Below are 27,427 nucleotides of genomic sequence, written 5' to 3' on the forward strand. Positions count from 1 at the left end.
CGGAGGTTTGAGGTCAGAGTTTGCCTCTTCCTAGATGAGCTGTCAACCACGGCTGACAAATCCCATCTGCCTGATGCAACTGGTTTTAAGGCGCTTCATTACATACAGTAGTGTTAACTTGTTTTTTAAAACCTTTCCACCATTGCCACTCCGGTCCCCAACCCCCCCCCACCCCCCGGGGTGGTGCACCATTTCATTATTCAGAGGGCTTTCCCACCTGATTCAGCCTCTTGTGCAGTAATGGAAGGAGCCCAGACTGTGGCCCTTCCCTACACAGCCATGGCACTGGCTGCATTGAGCTTCAGTGCATCTCTCAGCACGTGCTCCTGCAGCCTGGAACGTAACAGTCTGCAGCATCCCCTTATGGACATGATTCTATGCTAGAAGACTATTTTCAGGCAGACTTTGATGTTTGTCTCGATGTGTGTCCTGGGAACAGCCCGTAGGTAAGAGACTCCTCTGTTGCACATCCCCTGTGGAGGAACCATGACAATGGAGTGCCATACATAGCAGAAAGCAATGCAGGACCTAGGCTATGCTGGCAGTTTCTGGTTTGGGAAGATCAGTGAGCTGTCAGATGACCCATCTCAAGGTGGTGGGAAGTTCTACTTGCACTGATGCACAGCACCAAAATGCCTCATTATAAGAAATTGCTCAGAAGGAACCCAAGGCCATGACCCTGAGCACTCATGGACACGTTCATGGTGGAGAATGCCTGATCAGAAAGCAGTTTGCAGATAGAGCTTTAACATTGCTGGGAGGCTGTGAGAACAAGACTGATGAATTTTAACGTTGGTGTGACAATGGAGGTAAGCATTGCATTGCTGAAAACCCATCGCACGTGCATCAATCTTGAAGAATTAAAATTTGGTTCATTAATGTTTAAAGTTGTCTAGAGGGTGTTCTTGATGTGGTGTCCATAATGTATTATCCTCATGCCAGTATCAGATTGCTGGGCTAAAGTTTTGCTGCAATGAACAACATAGTAAAAAGATGGTTTGATGACAGCATGGTGGAGACATGTTAAAAGTCTCTCAACACGATGGGTGGTTTGATAGCCTTTAGGGAAAGTCTCACTGATGGCAGCCTGGCACATTGTTGCCAGTAGCCCATAAGAGACTTTGTCAGGTGGTGTCTGCATACACCTGCTCACGTTCATCTCTACATTGAAGTTACCAGTCTTTCTGTAGGTGCACCACAAGCTCCAATAATCCTGGTGTCTTGACTGGGCTGTATTGTTGAGCACTCCACAGTCAAGGCATCCGAAGTGCTGCCTTAAACTGTAGCAGTGTTTATTGATGACAATTGCAGCAACTGCAAGTATCTCAGTCCATCTGTGCTTGGCGCTTGTCAGAGGCTGTCATTGAAGAATTTGAAGATCTACATAGTTCTGGACTGGAAGCCTATGGTGGCACAAAGACCCATGTGCCATCATCTCCCAACAATTAATAATGCCTTGCTCTCCAGGGAATCCTTATTCCCCCACTCAACGACATCAACCAATCCCTCTCCTTTCCCCCACCCCCATTTGCAAACTAGGAGTTACTTTTCTTATTTGTGCCAACTGTTGTATTGCCTTATTGATGCCCAGCCACTTGGAAGACACTGGTAATGGTGTGCCAGCTGTGCTACTTGGCTGAAGCTTGGGCCCCAGCAGATGGGTAGAACACTGTCACAACTGAAGACTTAGAAAAGTTTCATGAACAAAACCCAAGTAGGTGCAACTGTGCATGGACATGAAGGGCCACTTGCGTCTGATATAACTTCAGATGCAGAGCATCTTTCCTTACCTTTTTTTTGTAATTTATTTTTCATTGACGTTCATCATCAAACAAATCTTCCCACAAGATGTATTTCAGATACTGTACATATATATCATATAGTCATATTTGTCACAGATCTCCACACAATTTTTATCTGAAGTAGACACTTATAGAAAGGAGAGGAAAGAAAGAACAATCAAAAGAAGAAAACTATGTACAACGTAGGGAGTGATTTTTTTTTACAACATATTCATTGACTTGTGAGAATAAAATCAGGCCTATGAAATGTTATGTACTTAAACCATTTTTCCCAGTGTGAATCAAATTGTTCCAACTTATGATTAACAGATGCTGTTATCTTCTCCATTTTGTAAATGTCCATTGTAATTTCCATCCATACATTTAAAGTTGGGCTCTCCTGTGATAACCATTTCCTGGTAAGAGTCTTTTTACCAGCCACCAGCAGTATATTCATTAAATATTTATCTCTTTTCAACCATTCTTGAGGTATATACCCAAAATATATGGTCTTACTGTCTAAGGGTATTTTACATTTAAAGATGTAGGGCATTATGTATCCCACTCCAATAGTCTTTGATAACGGGGCATTCCCAGAAAATATGATAATGGTTTGCATTCTGATTTCCACAATTTCTCCAGCAAACAGGGAGGTTACTATCATAATGAGATTTCTGAGAGGGTGTAATAAAATATCTTATCAAGTTTTTCCACCCGAACTCCCTCCATTTCTGTGAACTGGTACACTTCCATTGATACCTCCATATTATTGTCTGTTCTTCCTCAGATATTATTATCCCTCCTTCCTTCTCCCATTTTGTTTTATATATGAAGTTGAAGATGTTTTAAGATTTGACAAACCCTTATACACGCTTGTAATTATTCTACTACCGTTGTCTGAATTATATGCTTTTCTAAATAGCTCTATCAAACATGTACTTGCTTTGGTTCCTTACCTTTTTTTCCTCCAGATACAATATGCCCATGGGTGCCAATGGAAAATGTAAAGTGAGGACAAAAGAAATGGTCATGCAGGGGATCTGTTGCCACCAGAAAGCAAGCTTAGGGATGGCAATTGTCCTTTAAATGGCAGCAATTGGGAGGACGGGTAGCTTAAACAGTTTGTTCACTCCCAGTGTGATTGCACGTGAAACCACCTTAAATATTATTGTTTAACTGGAAGTTATCAGTTGGCACAGCGACAGGAAGAGATTTGGCAAGTGTAGCTTTGATCTGGAATTCTTATCTTAATTCCTGGAATCACCGGCAACAGGGAAAACAATCAGAAAACTTGGATGTTGGCTTTTCTGTGTGTACGGATTGGAGAACCTCCTCCTCAGGGCATGACTGTCCGCTTCGGTGTAAGTCCCTGATTCAGGCATCTACCCTTCCCTCGCCTCGATCTATTCCACACTGTAAATGTTATATTGTTTGTGTTTCTGCCTCGTTCTCTCCTTTGGTGCTTGTGCAAGCCTCTCGCACACTCCCACTGTTCTTTCTCTGTCTGGTTTGTATATCTGTGCTTTTTTACTTTTGGCTTTTAGATTAAAAACAACTGGTTGTCAGTGTTAGCTCTTACTTCTGCCATTCTACCATCTTAGTCAAGGGACTAAGCTGTCTATAAGTGACATACGAGGGGTGATTGATAAGTTCATGGCCTAAGGTAGAAGGAGTCAATCTTAGAAAACTTAGCACATTTATTTTTCAACATAGTCCCCTCCTACATTTACACACTTAATCCAGCGGTCGTGGAGCATATGGATCTTCGATAAGTTTGTGGCCTAAGGTAGAAGGAGATGAGTTATACAGCTCTCATTACATGCACATGCAGTCTGACTCTTTGAGTGATTATGCAGAAAGTTTGAAGTTAATAACTCATCTCCTTCTACCTTGGGCCACGAACTTATCAATCACCCCTGATGAGTTATTAACTTCAAACTTTCTGCATAATCACTCAAAGAGTTGAACTGCATGTGCATGTAATGAGAGCCATATAACTCATCTCCTTCTACCCTAGGCCACAAAGTTATCAATCACCCCTGCTGTGGACACTTTCTGGAGGTCCAAGATCCGTATACTTCACGACCGCTGGACTAAGTGCGTAAATGTAGGAGGGGACTATGTTGAAAAATAAATGTGCTAGGTTTTCTAAAATTGACTCCTTCTGCCATCGGCCACGAACTTCTCAATCACCCCTCGTAGAATTTAGAGACTGGTCATTTAATCCAACAAGTTTTCTGTGGTATCACAAACACGAGAAAATCTGCAGATGCTGGAAATCCAAAGCAACACACACAAAAGGCTGGAGGAACTCAGCAAGCCAGGCAGCATCTATGGAAAAGAGTAAATAGTCGACGTTTACTCTTTTCCATAGATGCTACCAGACCTGCTGAGTTCCTCCAGCCTTTTGTGTGTGTCTCCCTAGCTCTACTTCCTTTCACCCCATCAGCACATCCTTTTGTTCTGTTCTCTTTCTTATATTTATCCAATTTATGGCACCGATGGCATTTACCTCAACTACTGTCCTGTTGTTCCATGTTTTAGTTCCCCCTGGCATGAATGCTGAATTTATTTGTAACATGTTTCTGTCTTCTACTTTTGGCCTGTCCTCTGCCTTTCTCTATGTATGTCCCATCAAACCTCTTCATAAACTTACATGCCTCTAAAAGGCTGCCCTCTCTTTTCCTTTTGTAGAGAAAAGAAGTCCCAGCTTATTCCATCTTTGTTTATAATTGTTTCAGCATCATTCTTGTAAATCCTTGCAATGTCTCAGCTGCTTCCATATGCTTTTTATGTGATAGAGACTTGAACTCTGCAAAGTAGTTCAAGGTTCCAGAAAGACTTAGCAACTTTGATGTTTTTTACTTCTGCTCCTCGAGAAATCAACCATTGGTCTTATGGAATGGTATAGCAGCTAAAAGTGCATGATGGTTCATCATCAGCTGAAGACAGTTCAGTGGCAAATGAATGCCATTGGCCTGCTGGGTGTCAACTGCTAGCCACTCTTTAGATTTGCATCTTTTCTCAAATTTGAGATGGTTTTCGTTTGGATATGGGATGTGAACAATCGTGTGCAGGCACAGAGGTCCAGGAAAGATCACAGTATGTGTGGCATGCCACGCTCTGGGCACAGTGGGGAGGTTGTAAAGGCTGTTGGAAAAGGCAATGGGAAAACCACTCAGAGCCTTGACGGTAGGACTTGGAAAGTCCTATATTGTGGCCTTGAATCAAACAGAAATGTGACTGTATCTGCAAGATTTGAGTGATTTTCCTTCAAAGATCTCCACAAAGAGACTTTCAGGATAGTAAGTCAATCCAATAATTGGAACTGTAATAAAGTAATTGATGCAAGCAACCTCCTAAAGAGGCAATTATTAATATGCATAAGTCTTCTGACAGCAAATTTTTTCCTCTTTGTTTAGGGGATGCTCCATATTGTACTCCGGAACAGTACAGAGAGTGTGCAGACCCAGCCCTAGGTAAGGACCTCGGTTTTATCAGCTGTTTTCTGAGGCTGTTGAAATGTTCAGTGATAGGTTGTTTGAAGCAGACTGTATCCAACTGGGCCCAATGACACAAAATGAACTCCCTCTAAAATAAGCTAGAACAGGAAAGATGTGAAAATTAGATAGTGATTGAATCCATCTGGGGATTTACTTTCTTACTTGTTATTTTGTGGACTGTCAAATTTGTCAGCGTGTTCTGAGGGGCAAGGTTTGCCTCTGTCGAAAACCCGAATGACAGTTTACCCTGAGCTGCAGTGCGATGACCCCCTCCCCCCAAAGCCTGCCAACTGGGCACAGAAGAAGCAGAGCAAATGCTGTTGATCGCAACAAGAGACAAGACACAATCAGCAGGGAAACAACAAGTCAGAGAAACACGTGGGAGGGAAGCTTGGGGCATTTGTCAGAAAATTCCTCTTTCCCCTTTCAGAAGCTGATCGATCTGCTGCTTTAACAGTACTTCCTTTTTTTTCCCCTCAAAGCTGAATTGATCTATTGACATTGTGGACACAAAGATTCTGCTTTGCTGTTCCAAACCTGAATGTCCACACCAACCTGCAAAATGGTGACAGGCTACTATTTTCAGATGTTGGCTGAATTTTAATTTAGCTTGGTATTAAATGTAATGAGTTTGTCATCTGAAGGTCATAATGAGGGGAGTCTGTATTCAAAAGTTCATAGAAGTCCTGAGGTGCCAGTTACATTTGTAAAGAATGCTGTGAAATTCAACAATGGTCAAGTCAGGCTCGTGGCTCTACCATTGAAGCAATGTGACCTGTATTGAGTTGGAAGCAATCCCAGAGGTTTCCTCTCACACCTCCAGTAGCCACAACCCCTAACTCTCGCCACTGGGGCTCTCACTCTGCCCTACCTTCTCAAATGAGTCAAAAAGCAAGCAGTTACCTGATAGGATAATGCAAAGCCAATTTTTATTCCATTATCAAAAAAACTTTTTTTTTCCCAATGTGCCTTTGATTTTTCTTCCTAATTCTTCTGATTAACCTTTCAGTCCTCAAGGTCCTTCCTGGATGGTTGGTATGCCGCTGCTTGGACAGGCTGGTCAGAGGACATTGAAAAACATGTCTATTTCCTTGGCAGACAACTCCTTAGTGCCACTCTCTGATGAACAAGTTAAATCTGCCCTTAAAACACTTAACAGGAATTCTAGTCCACACACTACTGTAAGCAAGCTAGAATTTCAGGGCTTAAAGATGAGTTGCCATTCTCGTCCAACAAAATAATTTTCACTGGTGGGTTAAAGGTAAGCAAACTGAGTGGCAGGAATTATAAATATATTCTGCAAACAACTTTTCAGCTGTGAACCTGAAGCAGTCTTGATGCCATATTTGAGGTCAGGATGAGCCCTCAGTAAGGTTGCCTATTTTTTAATCCCCAGACTCTGAAGGCTCCGTGTTTATTTGGGTGCCTGATCACTACCATATGCATTTTGTTGTTTGGGTACTAATGGCCTGGTGCCAGTGCTCAACAATGGGCCATGATGATGACTCACTTGGCCGCTTCCGGAGCCGTACCACACCACTTCGTGGCTTGCTCCTCTAACCTTTTGGAAGTATGCCGTGCACAGGGATCGTAAGACACTATGGCATTCAAAGGGCAAAATGGTGAGGGGAGGGGGAGGCAGCATGTTGCCTTTTTGTTGGGTCCAATGCTAATTAGACACATAAAGATAAAGAAGTCAAAGAATGGTTCCCCACATCACTTGTTAATTTGGCTTTATTGTTTCTTGCTAAACAAATGGTTCAACCCATGATTTTTTTAAACTGTGAAAGAAAGGCTGCTTTGGGCACTCTGGTTGCACACCTTCTGCTCTCCCCGCACACCTTCTGCTCTCCCCACACACCTACTCAACTTTAGAAACCGATGCAACCAAAAAGGTACTCCAGGCCAATGAGGCCCTTTGTTCAACATTACTTTGAAGGATGTTGTCTTGAGTGCTCTATTGACATGATTTTGTTTATTCCATATTGTAAGGTTGCCTTGGCTGGAGCACTCCTAAGGCAGCATCTATACTGGAGAGCAGGCCACTGGGCACAAGAGAGCTCCCCCGTCTACTTGGACAGCCGGAGAATGGGCGGTGGGGGGGGGGAGGAATCCATGGTGCCAGGTGAAGTTAAAGCTGCTCAACCACCACAGCCTTTACACATAGTTGCGGGCAGGGAGTGCAAGGTCAGTTGGCATTGTAGCCATGCCAACGGAGATGCACGCCAACCTGACCACCCACCTTCGCATTCAACGTTTTTCCGTCAGCCGCAAGACTTACAGGGGCTGCTGCTGGTGCGGGGTCCGTGTGGGTGAGTGCCAGTTGCTTGAGGTTTACCCAAGTGACGCCAGTGAGATGCACAAGATCTGCACAAGGTTGCCAATGGGCGCCTAGCCTCCACTGGACTAACAAATCATAGGTTTATTTTGTGTGTGTGTGTGTTTGCCTGTGTTGGGGGTTCTGTATATTTAGTCTACAAGCCATTCATCAGTATGATGGTCTTCTCTCTTGGATATTGAACTCCATCAGCCTTGCCAGTTCTGCTCCTGCTAAAGCCTATTGCCTGCCGAGAGAAAGCTCACAGCATCTGGGTAACCACGAGGGAGCTCTGCATGCACAAGCAGAGAGGTTTCAGGCGACATGGAATATCTGTACTCCGTCAGCTGCTAGGCATGCAGTCACCTCATGGCTGTCAGCTTCTGAGCGACAGATGTTTAGTGTTGCTCCAAATCTCTCTGACCACCATGAGGTGGCTATGAGCCTAGCACCTGGAAAATAAAGCAAAATAAACTGGAAGAAACCAGATTTACGGTCATTTCAGGTCCAGCCGTACCATGGCTTTCCCATGCGAGTAAGTACTGCACAATAGCAACAGCATTGTACATGGGTTCTCCTATTCCGTGCCATCCTGCTGTGGCAGCCACAGAGTGGCATTTGCTGGGTGTCTTGGATGCTGCATGCCTGGTGCTTAACACAGTGTTCACCAAGCTCCTTGGTGGTTTCTGATCCTCAGTCCTGCACAATCATATTTCTTTCAGAAGTGCATGCCCTATCACCTTCCATCGCGTCAGCTGTGCACCGTATAGGTGAACAGTTTGACAGGGGTTGTTGGTGGTTAGCCTAAAGAGCTGCACTGCATATCCAACAGGCATCAGTGCTAGTTTGTGCTTTGGCCAAATCATTAGTGCCATTCTGCTGCCTATGACCATCCAATCTCAGAGTAATGTCTGTCTGTAGCCCATTCACTAGTCATTCCACTTTTGATTTGATGGTGGTCTGTCTCCTCCACAATGCATGATGCAAGGAAGCATGCTTAATCCTTTGCTGGAACCGCAGCTCCCCTCTCTGAGATACTCAGCCATTGGAATTCACTCAGGTCAGGATATCGTCACAGCAGCTGGCAGTGTCCTATTATGGTGTCAAGTTTAAAAGTAGTTGTGTGCAACATCTGAAATAAATAATGCAGGTGATTACAGCACAGCAAATGCAAGATGAAACACAGCAGCATGTTGTGCAGCAATACTGTGACAGAACGGAGCAGTGCAGCAAAATTAAGATCTAACCCACCAGTAAGGATCAATATTGGTGGAATAAAGTACAGCAGAATAACTGGGGGAGAAAGCATTGCAATGCAACCATGGTATACAATGCAAAAGCAGAAAATGTAATACTGGAGAAATGAGATCCATTTCATTCACTGGAAAGTAGAACACAGCCATTGTATAGTATGCAGTAACAATTGCGATTGAGATAAGATGGCATAATGCAGCAGTAACAAATAATAAGACAGCACCGCTGTTCATTGAGAAGCAGCAATGCGTAGCGCATTAGCAGAGAGCAAAGCACAAACGAAGCCCAAGCTTCAAAAAGTTAACCAGCAATAAAGGTCTGCTGCTGTTTGAACAGGATGAAATCAACTGTGGGTACACGACAATGTAGCAGGAAGAAAGTGCAAAGCAATAACAGCAAGGTGCAGCACAATGCCAACAAAGTGTAGCAGATCAACGCTACGTAATGCAGCAACAAACAATAATTAATCAGCACTTGCTTCAACGGTGTATAGCACAGCAGCGGAAAGGGCCAATGTTATAGTAGAGGCTACATTGCTGCATCAGAAAAAATTGCAGCAGTAAGATGCAATGCAGCAGCAGTGACTGTGCAATGCAGCGATTACAAAGAGCAATACAACGTAGGCAACATGCAATACAGTGAGCCAGTGTATTTGAGCGATACACTGGTGCAAGGTAGATTACAGTACTAAGATAAAGGACTGAAAATACTGCAACCACATGGTACAGTACCACAGTTAAATAAATGCAGCAGCATAAACAGCGAGACACAAATTTGCAGCAGTCATCTGCAAGGTGCAATGCAGATGCAGTTACATGATGTGAAAGGCGGAAGGTGCAATACAACAGTGAAAAGCCATCATATGTTAGCAGCAAGATGTGATGCAGCAGCACCAAACTACGACATAGTAACTAAGCACAACACAGTAGGAAAAGCAATACAGTACTCTAGCAGTAGGGCTCAATGCTATTACAGCAAAATGCAATACAAGGTACAATGCAAAAGCAACAACTTAAATGCCAGCAGCACCTAACGGTAACATAATAAAGTACTGTGCCACAGTGATGATTCACAGCTGCAGAACCAAGGCATTGTACAGCAGTGACAACATACATGAAATATACTGCAACTGCAGTGATCTGCAATACAACAACAGTGATGATGACGATGCAGCTGCAGCAGCAAACTGCAGTGTACAACAAAGCAGCCCAGGGCAACCGCGCAGGGGCATGCTACAATGTGGCAGGAACAAGGTATAGTGCAGCAAAACAGAAAAATGGCTCAAGGTGCAATGCAATAATAACATGGTGCAGCTACATGACTGCAACACCAGAGTGCAGTGCAGTTGCAATGTTTAATGTAGCCAATGTACGCTGAATGTAGCAGCAGCAACAGCAGCAAATTCACGGCGCAGATTTAGCCAACCTTTTGAAATTCCAGTCAGAAATGGAAGTCACAATAAGCTGCATATTTGAAATGCCCTCTTAAAATTTTCTTTGTAACTGCAACTTCACAAGCAAAGCCAGTCCATGATAATAATGTCCGATGTGCATTGGTGGCAACTATTTATTTGACAGCTTGATTGTGTTTTCTCATTCACCCCCTCCCCTCCCTCACCTCTATTCTCCCTCTTCCTCCTCACTTTATCTCTTCTTTGTTTCACCCCTCTCTCATAATTGTAAGGGAATCATCAGAGTTTGGAAAGAGCATTAAACCTTGAGGGAAGATATGGACTGCACCACCTAGCTACTGGGAAATATGATGAAGCACTCCAAGAAGTTCCCCAAGACAGGGAGGGAAGTTGGAGGTGGGGAGGGGGGTAAGAATTTTGTCATCTTGCATATCAGTGCCAGGGAATATTAGCTTGTGTCAGTACCGCTTTGTTCAAAATGGTGAATAGGTTTTATCTAAATACTGAGGTGCTTCAGTTCCCTGCCCTTAACATTAGAAAACATGGGTGCTTTTTCTTATTGTTATGAATTACATATTGGATTTGTTTGTTTCGCACTGTATAAATCTCCATTTTGTTGTTGGGTTTTCTCTTTGTAGTCTTATTGTAGAAACGCATAAAAAATTAATTAAAAAATTTAGAAAAAACATTAGACAGTTTTTGATGCGAACAGGCCATTCAACCTAACAAAGCTTGCCAAATTCCTTTTCACATAGTGTGTTGAAATAACTATCGAGTTTAGATTTGAAAGTCTCTAAGGTACTACTCTCAACTACACAACCAGGTAGTTTGTTCCATGTGTCCACAACTCACTGTGTAAAGAACTGCTTCCTGATGTTAGTCTGAAATCTCCCTTTAAACAGTCTCCACCTATGGCCCTGTGTCCTTCATGATGGGTTAATTTTGAAGTAGCAGCTGGCATTCACCTTACTTATACCCTTCATGATTTTGAACACTTCTATTCATGTCTCCTCTCATTCTACGTCTACTTAGGCTGAAAAGATTTAATTCTTTTAATCTTTCTTCATCGCTCATACCCCTGGAATGAGTCTAATTGCCCTTCTCTGAACTCTCTCCAGTGCCTTCACATCCCTCAGACAATATGGAGACCAAAATTATACACTGTACTCAAGGCATAGCCTCTTTAGGAGAATGTCTCTAGACTTGAACTCCACTGAGTGCATTATATAGCCCAACATTCTATTAGCCTTCCTAATCACTGCTGTGCATTGTCTAGATGTTGATAGTGATGACTCTACCAGCACGCCCAATTCCTTCTCGTACAGTGTACTTTCTAACTCAGTGCCCCCCACTGGTTTTTTTGGGTCATCAGTTGATTAGGAGACCCCTGCTCTCAAGTGGAATATGCAGGGTAGGTGACATCCAATGAACTCACAGAAAGCCCAAGGTTCTGGGGTAACCATTGTAAGTGTACATATTAATCTTCAAAGAGGTTTTAATTTCATGCCTCCTAGAGTTCTTGGGGACAAGATAGGGATTGGGAGAATATGATTTGGTTTGATGTCCTATGTTGGGTAAGGTAGTTGAGGGAGTGAAATTAACTCTCTCAAGGAGGAATAAGACCTGCTATTATATATTTGCCCATCCTACTTGTGCTCTTTTTTTTAAGGGATGCGTTGGATGGCATCTGAAGGAATTGTTGCACTTCAATTGATAGACAATGTATTTTGCAGATCTAACACTCTTACCTGCCCTGTGCAGAAATGTAGATGTGCATGACTCAAGTTGAGGGCAGATATTCCCTTTCTACTGTAAGCACTGAGCACATGATGTACACACATTGAACTGTGCTCCTGAAACACAATCAGTTTTCAAAGGCCAACTTCAGTTTATATCATGGGTTTACTGCGTACAACTGTGGAGGAATACCTACTTCCCTGGGGTCTATAATATACTCATTACAACACGAGGAGGGCTATCCCTTTGTGGATACATCTCAGTCCCTGAATTCTGTTGGCTGCCAACTTCATCTTGCTATAATCATCCAGGTCAAGAGAAGTACACTCAGCACCTTAAGCCTTTTCTACCATTCAAAGAGATCACTGTTGATATGTGGTCACCCTTTATGAACCTGTCGTTATCCCATTATCTCTTTGTACATTTAGTTAAGAGCTGTACATCAATTGCTGATTTCAAATTAATAATTGACCTGGGATCAGTTTGCAGAAGAGAATCTCTCCCAGCCTCTGCATGTAGATGTACTGTATTCCCCAGCTTTATTCCTGACTCTTAATATTTGGATTTTGCAGCCCAGATTTCCCAACAAATAGAAATAGCATTCTTTCCATCTTCCCCATCCATTCTCATTCATCAAATCACCACTAAATTCTAGGGCCACAAGCCCAGTTTGGAAGGGGCAAGGAGAACAATGATTATTTTTTCATCATTCTTTGATTAAATCTCATTGCAGGTTAATCTTGTGTTGCTTAAGGCATGGTTCACTACTCCCAGGTATGCTACAGGGAATGGTGACAGAGGTGAAGGAGCAGTTGCAAGATTGAAGAGAGTCCTGGTGTACACTGCCTTCTCACTTAACATCCTAAGGGGGCAGGAAAGATGGAAATAGCTCTTTCCAAAGAGGCGGAACAGTTGGTGACAGAAGAAATGGGAGCCTGTACCAACATTCAATAAAGTTAGTGCATGATCCTGTGCCACACAGTTGTTTTCTCTGTCAATCCATACGTCCCCTGATTTGCTTAGTTTCCAAAGATTGATCATCTCAATCTTGAATACACTCTCAGACTGAGTATCCACAGCCCTCTAAGGTAGGGGATTCCAGATATTTCCTTCATTCCAAGTCAAATATTCTTGCCCCGTCTCACTACTAAATGGATCACCTATTGACAATGTGCCCCCTTATTTCGCTCTTAGTGGAACTAGAATCTTAGCTTCTAACTTGTCAGTTTCTTAGAATGTTTCAGTGAGGTCACTTCTCATTGCTCTAAAGCAGAGTGTCAAGGCACATCTTACTCAATTTCCCTTTGTAGGACATCCCTTCATTCCAGAAATCAAGCTAGTGAATCCGCACTGTGCTGACTCCAAAGCATTTATATCTTTCTTTTAGTGTGGAGACCAACCATACATACTACTCCATGTGAGAAGCTAACTTGAAGAAACTGAGTGGTTTGGGATGGTGCCCCCTATAATGCCTTACCTAGAGGCAGGTTATAGGATTGCATATTTGTGCTGCAAAGGTTGTGTGTCTTCTGTGATGAAGAAAGGCAAACGGTCATTGATGAGTCTTATATCAGATGGTGTGTGATGTGAGCCAGTGCGCTTAGTTACCCTCCTCACTGTTCAGTTCCTGTTGCCTGGTTTTTACTCAGTAGGCGCCTGGCATTTGTTGACAAGTGGTTCAGCACGTGGTGTGAGTGAGGTCTGTGAGGTCAAGTCAGCTTCAAGGCACAATATCTGCTGCTGGAGGCTTGAAACTGCATCATTCTTTTACAACAGATGTGATCATCCAATACCTGGCTCAAGCAGACATGCATTGATCCTGTGCACTATTGATTAGCTTGCTCATTGATGGGATCTGATAGAGTAGACCCATTGCTCAGAACAAAGGTTTATTGGCTTTTGTAAGACATAACCCCAAGTTAAACACTAAAGTTTTAGTATTTCCTATTGCATAATACAGTATAGTTCCAGCTGCCTAAACTTGGGCAAAAACCCCTGTGAACACCATGGCACAGCTTGCCACCCTGTGCTGGAACCATTTAGATTTAGCTAAGAGCATGGTTTCAATGTTGGTATGGATTTATCAGTAGCTAGCTCTAGGTAAAACATGAGAAAATACTGTGTTAATCAAAAAGGAGGATTCTTCCCCTCCATCTTTCATTTCTTCTCTTTTTGCCTCTTTTCCTCACTCTTCTTCCCTCTCTTTCATCTTTTCCTTTGTCTCTCATTCCCTCGTTCCTGCTCCTTGACAGTTATTAGTGATAACCTGTTTTTAATTTGTTTCCTACTTTTTATTCCCAAACAATACAAGCTCTGGCCTTACTTTCAGCTGCAAGGACTGGCAATGCCCAGTAGGTGTGTATTTGTGGGAGTGTTGCGCCTTTTCCTGTTTGCTGGCCAGTGGACCCGACAAATGTCCAAGAGCTGAGAGTCCTCCTAATTGAATGAGATGGCACATGAAAGCACCACAATTTATTTACAATATGTAGCTTAGAGGCCCATTTGGCTGACACAAACATGATGGCACGATTGGCTATAAGTTTATTTGCTTCAAAGAGAATTGTAGAATTTGCGGCTTTCACATTGCACCTAAGTGCACAGCCGGGCACATATTTGCACAGCACTTCTAAGCAGCTCATTGGATGCTGGTTTTCACACTTCCCCTGACTAATCCAAGTCTGCTCAGCAAAGTTCTACAGTGTCCGGAGAAGCGTTTCCATCACGCACATAATAATTGATCCATCATTTTCACTATGCAATCAACAAAAAAGGGTGCTGATTTTTGCATTGAACTGTCTTCAGCACCAAGCAAAATAAATAGATTTAATTTGCCTATCATTGGGAATGCAGTTGACAGCACAGAACATCCAATGACATCTTGTCAGCATGATCTTAATGCGTATGAATTGGACAGTGACTATGGAAAAAAGGAGACAAATGTGGGAATAAGAAAGGCACAGGTGAGTTTGGTTTTTGCTCCCTGACAAAGTTCAGAGCTTACTGGCCCATCTCATTTTATGTTGCAGCTAGCATTATTGCAAAGGCTTGTTCTCCATCCCAAAGGTCAGTGCGTTGCTGCTCATTATCTGTTTTAATGGTGACAACAAAGATTCTCAACTTTTTTTTCAAAACCAGAGAAAAATTTAGCTTGATTTCAAATTACTGTTCTGTGCAGGTAAGGCAGATGCAATCCAGTATTCTGGTAACGTAACTGGTGATCAGGGACCTTCACAATGCTGCATTCCAGCAATCGGCAGTGGTCCCAAATTGGCAATGAAAGCACAAAGAACGGCCCAGACCTTTCTACAGTTTGGGCCCCATGTTAAGAAAATAATTAATGTCTTAATTAACAAATTTTGCAAGCTTTTAGTAATTCTCATCAAAAGGGAAATGAAGCCTTCAGTGACAAACTCATCCCATTGTTATGCATTGTGTTCCCCTTTCTATTCAATTACTGTGGGGTGTTTGTGCTGTCTTTTACTTCTTATTATGTTGTTTATTAATTCCTTTATTTTTCATTAATAAGAATTACAGATAACTGTCATGGCACTTTGAGCTTATTTCTCTTCAGAGGACATCTGACCAATGTTATGGTCTATCTCTCTTTTGCCTTCAACTTCAAGAACTGTTCCCCGTTGGATGCTGAATGCCATTGTCTAATCACAATGTGTAGGAGTACAGCCTTAACCTGGTTTGCAAATTCTGTGCAAGCACTCCTTCACAGAGCTGAAATGTGAACAGCTCCTTGAACAATAAGGAACACATCCAATGGAAACTTACATTTTCTGTAAAAACACCTTAAGTATTCCACAGCCACTATGTAACCCTCACCATCTGAGGTGCCAGTTCCCCTATGTAAACCACAGCAATCTTGAAACAAATAAGTTTGTCCGAGAAACCATGGTTCTGTTGAACCCAGGTACTCAGAAGGTGTAAAAGCACCATGCCGAATCGCACTGGGTGCTCTCACCAATGCTCCACTCTGGCAAAACAAGAAAGGCAAAGCCACAGTAATTAGAACCAAAAAAAAAACAAGAAACTATGACTATTTTATTTGTTATCCAGCTTGCTGTGAAATGAAGCAGGGACTGGGATGTTGCCAAATTATTATGTCTACAAATATTGAAAGTTTTTTTATGTTTAACAACACTCAGATGACTGCTGTACTTAGAGTATTAAAATGCAATCCCCAAATGACATCATGTAACTGGTAGTACTGAGCTCAAATGTGCAGGAATGGTTTGTATAGGGTGGTTTCCCCACCTTTTCAGAGCTAGCTGGAATACCAGGGATTAACATCAGCCAGGATCTTTACTCCTAAATGTTGTGAACACCTCTTGCTCAAAGGTGTGAATGTCAGCATTAGATCAGAACAGGATTAGTTTACTGCCCATTAAGACTGGCGGTGTTCAGGGCTTCCTTCATCATGTCAGTAGCTTCCTCTTGGTTTTCTTTACCATCAATCTGGGTGGAGAATCAGGAGTACCATCACACTTAGAGGGAGAAGGATTCTTCATTGCTGTTTCCGTTACAGAGAACTGAACCCCCTGAACTTGGAGGATTAGTGGACCACTCTCAGTGTGACCTGTTTGGCATGGGTGACCCTACCAAGAGCCAAAGCATAAAGCCAACATAGTTCTATGGGTCATTGAGGTACGCAAGCCTCTAAACCCAGTGTCAAGATTGTGGTCCACTTGAAGGAGAATAGGATTAAGCTCGCTTTGATAATCTCCCCTTCCCCATCACCAACCAGCCTGCACTAACTGGGTTCATGAACCAAGAGTATCCACTTGCAGTATGAACCAGAGGCTGGCCTGTGGAACAGTAATCCCCCAGAAACTATCAGTAGCATCATGCATGAAGGTAAAATAGTAGAAAAAAAGGGTTGAGCAAGATACAAGATTTTGACCATATTCAGACATCCTTAGCTTGTTTTTTAGTGAAGACTGTAGAACTGTAGTTATGACAGACACATGCAGGTTATTATTAAGGAGTAGTATTGGTCTGGAAACCCACAACATCCTAAAGGTTGTTTTCAAAGCTTGTCATTCTGTATCGAACTCAATAAAACCCCAGAACCCTTGAAATGCTATGTTCCATTCTGTTGACTTTGTATTGTTTTTTTCCAAGCACATTATTAATTTAATGAGTAAAACGGTAGACACGAGAGTATATCTCAATATGAATATATATTTGTTGCAAGCTTTACAAAAGATATATGTTGTGCACAGTTTAAAAATTGGTTTCTGTTACTCCAGTCCAGCAGTTCCCAATCCAAGGTCCATGGACCTCTTGCTTAATCGTATTAGTCCATAGCATAAAAAAGGTTGGGAACTCTCTCCCCCCACCCCCCCAGCTCCAGTCTTAAAAATAAATTTGATATTTATTTACCTCTAGTTTATAGAAAATACATTATTGCCCTTGGAAAGCTATAAAGGCAAATGAATAAGATGTTCCCAATCTCAGGCAGTTCACTTGTGAGGGAAAGTTAAAGAAGCTCCTTGCAAAAGCACAGACTTTGAATTAACACAATCTAACGATTAAATGAAAGGAAGTGACAGGATTAATTAAGGCTCAACACCATGGCAATGGGGGTCAAGATTCAGTAGCTAAAAGAGAAATGGGAGCTAAGAATGAACGTTTATTATATAAATCAACAAAAATCTCACCCTGAAAGGATTGGAAGAGATAATTGGGTATGGTTCTGGAATGAGATTTAAAAATATGTGGAATAACCTTCCTGGTACTCAATATATATCCACAGTTTGCACCTTTAGAGTTTAATTAAGGGTTCACATCCCTCCCATCCTCTCTGCACTTTCACCTACTAAACTTTCCCTCCAACAGTTTGTACTTAAGTAGCTCTGCTTGAACAATAAATTTTCCATATCCTGCATCTGAAGTGCATTTGTGAAGATTTACTGCATTCGCTATTTAAAGCAAAGTTCTCAGTATACTTGAATCAGGAATTATAAGCTCTTCCAAAATGATTGGTAGATATGATTAGAATAGGGACAGGATTGTTAAATAATACCCTTTCTTTTTTACTGTTTATTCTTTAGCTAACTTTAAGCAGCCCAAGTCCATCTGCTCATGCTAATCTACAGCACAATCCGTTTCCAGCTCACTCTTAAAACAGGGAGGTTGTAAAAATGCATTAGCACCACACACCATAAATTCCCCTATTACAGCAAGCAAACCACCCTTGCCAATACACCTGTGTCACTGCTATTTGAACAGGGTTCTTGGTGGAGAAGGACAGTCTATTTTGTACATGTGAGACGCCATGCAACATGACTCGATATGGTAAGGAGCTGTCCATGGTAAAAATTCCCAGCAAGGCTTCGGCCAAATACCTGGCCAAAAAGTACAACAAATCAGAAGATTACATAGGGTGAGTACCTCTACTGCTTTTGTGTTTGTATCATGATGTAGCTATGATTAAAGAGGCAGTGTCTTTGTCTCTGGGAAGCAGAAAGATCTAAGCCTCACATCAAACGTCTGCAGTGATGTTTTCAAAGTGCACTGTTGAGTTTTGGTATAGGTAGGTAGGACTGTACCTGGGTTATACATTGAAGTCATCAGTGACAATGAGACTCACTCTGTCTTTCATTGGCTTCATGGCTTATGGCTCCTTTTCCAGCTGCCACCATATAAAACCATCTCCTCCTGCTCTACATAGTCATATAATGCTGTCCCAGTGCTTCCTAACTTGGCTTCTTCCCATCTATCAGCTACATGCTAGCTTTTGCAAAATCACCTGCTGGGGTGTGTTCTGAGCTTTAACTCTTTACTACATTTCCCTGCTGTTGTGCTTTCTGACAGCTTGCCTACCATGGGGTCATGGGGGCAGGACTACACCCAGTTAATCTTTGTCATAACTGAAGCCATCCATTCCCCCCCCCCAGCCGCCTTTCATTCAGTTACTCCCCACTGCCCTGCTTGGCCACTTGCACTATATTCATAACCCCAGAATCCCACTTGATCCAGGCCTGTGGCTACTTTCTCCATTTTTAGTCCACCCCCAAAATGATCTTTTTTTCAAATCCTTCAAAGAGCTTGCCTGTCACCCCCAGCTCATCAGTGCCACCACTGCCACTCTCACCCATGCCTTTGTGACTTCCTTCCTTTAGATTTCCCAGCAATTCTCCTGGCTACCTTGACAAACTATTTCTCCAGAGTGCCTACACCTTATCCCATGTAAAGTTCCACTTATCAGCTTATATCTGTGCTAAACCTCTCTCTCCAAGTACAGAGATTTCAAAACTCTCATCTTCAGTTACCATTACTTTACATGGTCCCATCACACTCTCTGTTTCTCACCCACTTTATCCTTGCATCTCAGTTCTTCCCCCCACGTACTCTCAGCTAATGTGGGGATTTCCCTAGCCATTCCCATATCCCATTTAGATGTCATATCTTTGTAATTTGTAATTCTCTCACTCTACCCCAGCTGTTCTTTTCTGTTGATCTGCACAGAACCATGTCTTCTGTTCTCAAAACTGCTTCCAAGTCTAGTAGTGATGTTTGATCCACCCTCTGAATGGGGCACTGCAAAAGAAACTCTTTAAAATTGGGATCATGTTGACTGACCGACATGGTACTGGGGTTGGGTTGCATAGGATTATACAAAGACCGTGTGGCTTATAAGTGCTTTATAAAGTTTGTTTGATTAAGAAGGGGTCACACAAGTTAATGGCTGGATTTTAGTTCAAGGACGAGGACTTCTTTCTATCTTCTAGGTATAAATCTGGGCTCCAGTGAACAAATTGTACATGTCAGGGTTTAACTGTGATTGATTGTCTCCAGTGTCATGAATGCCTGATGTGCTTATGGCTTCTATCTCTCCTTTTAGATCCTTACTGGATAAAAATAATTTGAGTGGATATATTGACCAATTTGTACACCACATATCAGGAATGAAGCAGTTTCTTGGCAATGTTAACACTGCCTCCAGGGTCTCAACCACACTGAACAGCCTTTTTAAACTGAAGAATGTGAGCCATTATTTATTCCAATGCAACATACTCAGTAAATAGACAGTGATGTACTCTAATATACTTTGACTTGTTTTTATACCACAAACTTGCATTTATATAATGCCTTGAATGTAGTATGTCCCACAAAGTTCCATATTATGAAATAAAGTTTGACACAGAGCCTTTTAAGAAAAGAAACACAGCAGGTGACTGAGATCTTGGTCAATGAGATAAGTAAGATGGATTTAAGAGGCAGAGAGACTTACTGAGAGAATTCCAAGGTTTACAGGCATGGTGAACTGAAGGCACTGCTACCGATGGTGGGGCAGTAAGATTCCAGGGTGACTAAGTGTCCAAAATTAAGAAGACAGAGTTCTTGGAGGAATTTAGGGCTGCAGGAGGTTACAGAGATAGGAAGACATGGAAGGATAACAAACAAGATGAGAATTTGATAACTTATTAACTGCATGGCAATTAACATAGTGGATCAGAAGACCAGAATGAGCTGCCACACTCACTACTAAAAATGTGGTAGAAATGGATTTGTATTTTTATAGATCCAGTGTTGTTTACAGAAGCTGTTCAATGCAAAATGGATCAAAGCTGTTGGTCACTGGCAGCAGAGTAGAAACATGGGTTAGCCAGAACAAGCCAAACCCATGAAACAACTGAAAGAACTGACAGCCAGCTAAGCTACAGCCTCAGGCTTAGCCAACTGTCAAATCTGTCAAGAACATTGAGTGCCCTTAATAAATCTGACATTCAGAAACATTGAAAAGTAAGAAATATCTGAGAAAAAGGTAAAAGAAAACTTCAAAGTTATTAAGAATGAAAAAGCACTGAAGATATTTGAAGGCATATTTAAACAAAACATTGATCTAAAACAAAAGTTTAAAAAAAACTTTTAAATTTGCAGAAACTTACCATTCTCCCTTGCAGCTTGTCTTCTCCATTCAAAGGAATATGCTTACTGTTCCTGGCACATGTTCAGTGGGCCAATTCATTAGGATAATGCCAAGTGAATTGCAGCCAATTTGTGCTTTGATACAGTGTGGAGTCCACCAGGGAAATAACCAGCAGAACTTGACCAACATTTCAGAACTGATGCATTTTAGCATCCTAAAGAGGTAGAAGGAAAGAATAAATGGTGGTCTTGAAATGGTTTTGTATTATGATAGTTTATGATACTTATCCTGTACAGCTGGCAAATAAAGTGATTTTTTTATGAACGTCTTTGTATGCTAATGTCATTCAATTTGAGAAGTGCACTGTCCCTCATAGTTATTTATTTATTATTTAGCGATGCAGTGCAGATTAGGCCCTTCCGGCCCTTTGAGCCATGCAGCCCTAGCAACCCCACAACACTGATTTTACCGTCATCTAATCACAGGACAATTTACAATGACCAATTAATCTACCTGGCACCTAGGGAAACCCCACGGATTCCACAGGGTGGTGTACAAAAACTCCTTACAGATGGTGCCAGAATTGAATTCCAAACTCCGGAACACCCCAAGCTGTAATAGTGTCATGCTAACCGTTACTCTACCATGGTGCCCAGATAGTTTATTATATAGTTGAGTATAGCTCTAATCATGTGTGTCACCGCTCTTGTATGAGGATATATATTAGTACCATTGGGTGTGAATTTTGGAGGTATGATTAAAAAGTGCAGGTGACATTAAAGTTGATGGTTGCTGTGGATCATGAGAAAGGTAGTTTAAGGCCATAACAGGATATAGATCAGATGGAAAGATGGAAGGAGCACTGACAGATGGAATTTAATCCCAACAAATGTGAGGTTATGTATTCAAATAGGCACAAAGGAATGTTAATGAATAGAAGGGTCTGTGAAAACAGAGGTAAGAAGGCAAGAATGATGAAGATATATGGCATGCTTGCCATTGAAGGTCAGGGCATAGAATATAAAAATTGGGATCGGGATGTTATGTTTCAACTGTACAAACACCAGTTAGGCTGCACTTGGTGTACTGTGTGCAGTTCTGGTCATTACTATGGGAAAGGTGTGGTTGCTCAGGAGACGGTAGAGAGGAGATTCATCAGGTCGTTGCCTGGATTAGAGGACCTGAATTATAGGAGAGATTGGACAGGCTGGGCTTGTTTTCAGGAGTAGATGCTGAGTGGTGACTTGATAGAAGTATATAAAATTATGAGGTATAGGTGGATGGGCTGGCTGGTGGTGTAGTGGCATCAGCACTGGACTTTGGGGCAGATGGACCTGAGTTCGAATCTGGGCAGCAGCAGTATCTGTGTAGAAGAAAGGCCCGGCAATCTACTTCCATATCTTGCCACAAGACCCCTATGGACAACTACACTATCCATAGGGTCGCCGTGAATCGACAATGACTTGAGGAACTCAACCCCAATGTAGCAGTCACAAAAACAAGACACAGATTTAAGGCGAGATGAGAGAGATTGAAAGGGGATTTGAGAGGAAAGTTTTTAACACAGACAGTCCTTAATGTCTGGAACTCAGTGCAGAAAAGGTGGGGGAATCAGATGTAATCACTACATTTAGACAGGCATTTCAATAGACAAGGCATAGAAGGATATGTTCCTAATGTGGACAAAAAGGTCAGCATGATGGGCTGAAGGGTCTGTTTCTGTGCTGTACAGCTCAGTAACTATTATTGTAAGATTCCATATTGTAAGGTTCCATATGGTGTGCACTTTATACATGATACCCATTAGTGCTTTAATTTCAATCATACTCCCTCTTATTCCACTCCCCACTCAACGTTTTGCTTACCTAAGATGAACAGGTGCCATTGCACGATATGCTCACTCAGTAACATCACTCCTTAGCGGAGAAACAGAAATTCAGGGGTAGAAATGCACCTTCTGTTGTGTATGCTAAGTACACAATGCTGCAATATGTGTGTGCTGAGCTTTACTTCTGAAATCAGATCCACTGGGGCTACCTGCAAGCATGAAAGTCAAGAGGAGGGGTGAGGTGGAAGCAGGATGGTCTAAGAGTTTCTCCAATGACTGGGCTACAATCTAAAGAGAACTGGCTATACTCCATGTGAATAGTGATACTGTGAATCAGGTACACATTGGTTCCAATGAGCAAAGCATCAGTGTGTGAACTTCTGTTGCACCTAATGGATCCTGCAGATCTTTTCTGCAACTTGTACATTGAACGGTGTCACCTCCTTTGCCTACGGTGAGGAACAGCACTTGCTCCTCGATACTGAGCATTTAGCGCATTGTTTTCTAATGTTGTCCATCACCCTACACTCTCATCAGTTATTGAAGAGGAGATGTTGAGTTCTGTCTGTTCAGAGATTTGGTTGGTGCAGGAGATTCAGTCCTGACCCTGCCAGATGCCTAAGCTGAGTCTTCTCCGCAAGGTTCAATTTCCTGAAGGTTATCATTGGTGAGCCTCACTCAGACTCTGCAGTGGCACTGAAAAGGATGATCTGTAGCCAGAGACACATCAAAGCAGTGGTACCATTGGTGGAAGCCAAAGAGCAGCTGCCTTGTGGGTTTCTCTACATTCCCATCAAACAGCAATGAATCCCGAGGAGCTTGAGATCTGTGTGATCAGAGTAAAAGCACATTGAATTCATCATGGGCTGCAATCTGAGGAGCAAATACAATACGTCACACACCTCACCACACTCCACCCAAGGTGATGCTTTTGTTTTGCAATCCAGTTGTTTGAAGGGACAATGAAATGTGTAACTGCTGATAAGAGGACCCTGGTCTTTATTCAAATACACGAAAGACTGGGGCTTTGAGTGAGCAACCGTAGAGTGCTTAGAGAGTGCACTGATATTTTCATAGGACACATAACCCCTGTCGAAGAAACATTTTCTGTCACCCTACCTGGAAAGTTGCATAATCTTGCCAATGATGGAGAAAGGTGAAGGAGGACTGAGATGATGGTGGCATAAAGGACCAGACTAGAGGACAGATCTAGCCGGCAGCTTGTTGTGGGAGGCCTTCAACATTGCTGACTTCTCTGAGAGGCTGGCTGGTGTTTCAACATTGCTGATTTCTCTGGTAGGTTGGCTGGTGTTTCAACATTGCTGACTTCTCTGGTAGGCTGGCTGATGCTTGAAAGCCAATTCCTGTCTCACCGGTAACAGTCTATGTTTCTCCTTTTTCTTCAGACTTGTATTTTATCTCCCTTTTGAAGTAATCCCATTTTCAGAGAAAGAAAAGCACAATATGCAGGTTTTAATGGACAGATGTGTTTTTATTGATCTTCACTGAACTTGGAGTGGTGTCTCTCCTTGGTATAAACCTATAAACGTCATTTACCAGCCCCTGAGAACCATTTGACTTCTAGTGAGTGACAAAACTAGCAATACTTCCTCAGATCCTTAGAGCCCTCTCATTCAGAGACCAGATATCATCAACCTAGTTTTCCAGGAGGTTCTCAATGAAATCCAATTACATCTCATCAGTACCAGGACACTATTCCCTGGAAATTCTGGACGCAGCCTGGAAGTTACCTCTCTACTCCATTCACATGCCTGATCAGACTCTTCAGAAATACTCCACCATATGAGTTGAGCAGCTCATATCAGCTGCTTCTCTACTTGCAGAGTCAGGCAACACCCTGTGCTTACCCTTGTTACCTACATGCAACTTTACCAATTGGGAAAGGTGGAAGTGCTCTGGATCTCATTGTGGACCTGCTGAGTTCTTCCAGCCAAAACTACAAATACATTGGAACAAATGTTCAAAGGCTTTACTCTGTAATTCTTGTGCTCTACTCTTCACCATCTTTTCTGGTAAACAAAGATAATATCTTAGAGCACATGTGGTAACTTTAGTTGTATGGCTGCCTGCCAGGCAGGTTTTTTTGGCATTGATTCTATTGTAATTCTCTGTTCTACTGTAAGTGCCTGCAAGAAAATGAATCTCAAAGTAGTAAATGGTGACATATACGAATGTACTTTGATAATAAATTTACTTTGAACTTTTGAACATTGAACTTTGAAATGTGCATCATTTTACGCTGTCAGGTATAAACCTGTTCCATAGCCAAGGCTCCAGTCTCTCCGTGACTCAGTTGTCCTCTGGGTTTCAGAGGGATCATTGTTCTGCTGGGCAGTCGATCTCCATACAGACTGGGCCGTTGAGACAGCTACCTGGGCAATAAAATACTGAACTGGGTCTCAGATGGAGTACTGAGTCCAATTCAGGGATTATCTCAAGGTTCTTAGAGAGGGTACATAGGTGATCTACTCTGTTGGGAGCAGGAGAAAGGATAATTACATGGGAAGACAAGAACAAAAAAAGGTTAAGAGGAGATTAGAAAGTGCTGTTCAAAATTAGGTAGGGTTTTGAGAGCAAGTGAGGAGAAAGTTTTTATATTGCCATTAGTGTTGGTAATAAGAAGAATTGGATACATATTTGAAGGAAATTGTGTAGGGTTAGGAATGAAGCGCAAAGGAGTAGGATTATTAGGATGACCATTTCAAAGAGGCAAAGTGAGCTGAAAGCTATCTCCTCCATGTATCATCTTAGGACTCTTAGACCAAATGGACCCACAAATGGGACATGCAGATGCCCCTCACAGGCAGAAAACAGGTGGGTTGCTGTGTATGTTTCTAAAGGATAGTGTATGCTCAATGGAAGCATGAGAGTGAACCTCAAAAGATGATGCTCCCCCTGCAGAAATGACAGGTGCTTCTGCCTTCTTAGTTACAAGTGCCAGCTTGGCTCACCCACAGCTCAGTTCAGAAGTTATGTGTTCAAGCTCTACTTCAGAAATCATGCTCTTAATCATGGCTGGAGCTTTCCATAAGAGAACTCTGTGCTGGCAAAGACACCATGTTTTATTGGATTAACCAGGAAAGCGAGATCTTATCTGCTGGTTCCAGTGGATGTTCAGGACCTTAGAGCAGCTCAAACACGTTCGGAACATTTGTCACCAAAATCAATTAACCAGTTTTGGAGATGCTAGATTTTCCTATATTGGCTACGGAATCTCTTGAGGTCATTAATGGCGCAATATAAATCCAAGGTCTATTCAGCAGTGTGAATGCCTGTGCTGGTGTGATGGGAAGTGATTACTTCCTCGGTGTCCATTCCACAGTCCAAATGCTTGTCTTTGTCCATCTCCCATCTTCACGTTATTGCATTCTACTTGGTGTGTTGATTTCTGCTAGTGTTGGTTGCACTGAAGTCTTCTTGGTTGTCCTCTTGCTGACTGCAATCTTGCTGTTCACAAAATGCTTGCCAAGCTTGCCAACAAAGCAAAGCCGCTGCACTTCAAGGCAATTTGTTGGAGGCTGAGCTCTTTGGAGATGTTGCAGAGCTATTTGGAGAGGCTTTGGGTGGAACCTGCTGTACTGCGACGGTGCAGTAAAAAGGTCAATTCCTAAAATCTCCTGCTGCAGAAATTGAATCTTGTGTGTTAGAGTCCTGCTGGGTTGCTGTGGTCACTCCTTACAGTTCAGGGTCACTTGCCAATCCCATATAAAGAAGGGTAAATGTCTGGCTGTAAGTTCTCGACACTGAATCTTTTTTGCTGAAGTATTAGTCAGAAGTAAAGACTCTCTTCATGCCAGTGAACTGCTCTTCCATATTCTGCAAGAAAATATGAAACCCTATGAAATACCTAATTATGGATGTGACTTTTCAAAATTGCTTCCAGCCAAGGAGAATTCTCAAACAGTTTTTGTCTCATCCTATCCCTCACCAATCCCCAACAGCCAACTCAAAATAGCTATTATCATCTTCCTACTCAAGTAAAGCAGCCCCTGACCTTTGGTTGCACCCAAACACACCGTCCGTAAAGTCTTCGAACGTGGATCTGAGCTGAACCCCCGAACTTGGAGGACCAGTAGACCACTCTTAGTCTGGCCTCTACCTTTTGACCTGTTTAACATGGGTGACCCTACCAAGAACCAAAGTACAAGGACCTGACTCTAGCCAACATAGCTCTCTGAGTTATTGAGGCACATAAGCCTCCAAACCCTATGACAAGGCTGTGGTCCTGTTAGAGCAGGGGTAGGCAACATTAAGCACAAATGATTTTCTAGCATGCATTACTTTGAGGCCAAACATAACTAGATGTATTTAAATTGATAATTCCCATATTTCAAGTTTTTTATGGCATTTATCTGGCCCACCGTCCACTCATTAATATGCGATCCGGCCCACAGAGGCAAAAAGGTTGCCAACCCCTGTCTTAGAGGATCGGTAGAGTTTGACAACACCATTCCCTGTCTAGTGTTATCCCACTGAGGAGCCTTGTTTCTTTCCCCAGTCATCTCCAGCGGAACTCCTGCAGGAGTTTCTCTTCTGCTCCTGCTCTATATTATCTCTGAGTTTGCCACTCTCTGGCTCCCCTTTTCTCGCCTGTACCTTTGCTTCAGTAATGCGATCCAAAAGTTACATCCAAATGTAAGCTGACGACAGCCCAGCACAATCTAACCACCACTTCTCTTGACCCCTCCACA

General features: G+C 42.4%; 1 protein-coding gene across 3 annotated transcripts in view; it reads left to right on the top strand.

The window, feature by feature from the left end:
- Nucleotides 1-27,427, top strand: part of asic1b (acid-sensing (proton-gated) ion channel 1b) — a 921,001-nt gene that overhangs the window by 838,222 nt on the left and 55,352 nt on the right. For all 3 annotated transcript variants that reach the window (XM_063037278.1, XM_063037276.1, XM_063037277.1), the window contains exons 5-6: nucleotides 5,204-5,260; nucleotides 18,244-18,397. In XM_063037278.1, coding sequence (XP_062893348.1) covers nucleotides 5,204-5,260; nucleotides 18,244-18,397 — 211 coding nt within the window. The remainder of the gene's footprint in view (nucleotides 1-5,203; nucleotides 5,261-18,243; nucleotides 18,398-27,427) is intronic.

This window comes from Mobula hypostoma, chromosome X1 (genome assembly GCF_963921235.1).
Source record: "Mobula hypostoma chromosome X1, sMobHyp1.1, whole genome shotgun sequence".
Lineage (NCBI taxonomy): Eukaryota > Metazoa > Chordata > Chondrichthyes > Myliobatiformes > Myliobatidae > Mobula > Mobula hypostoma.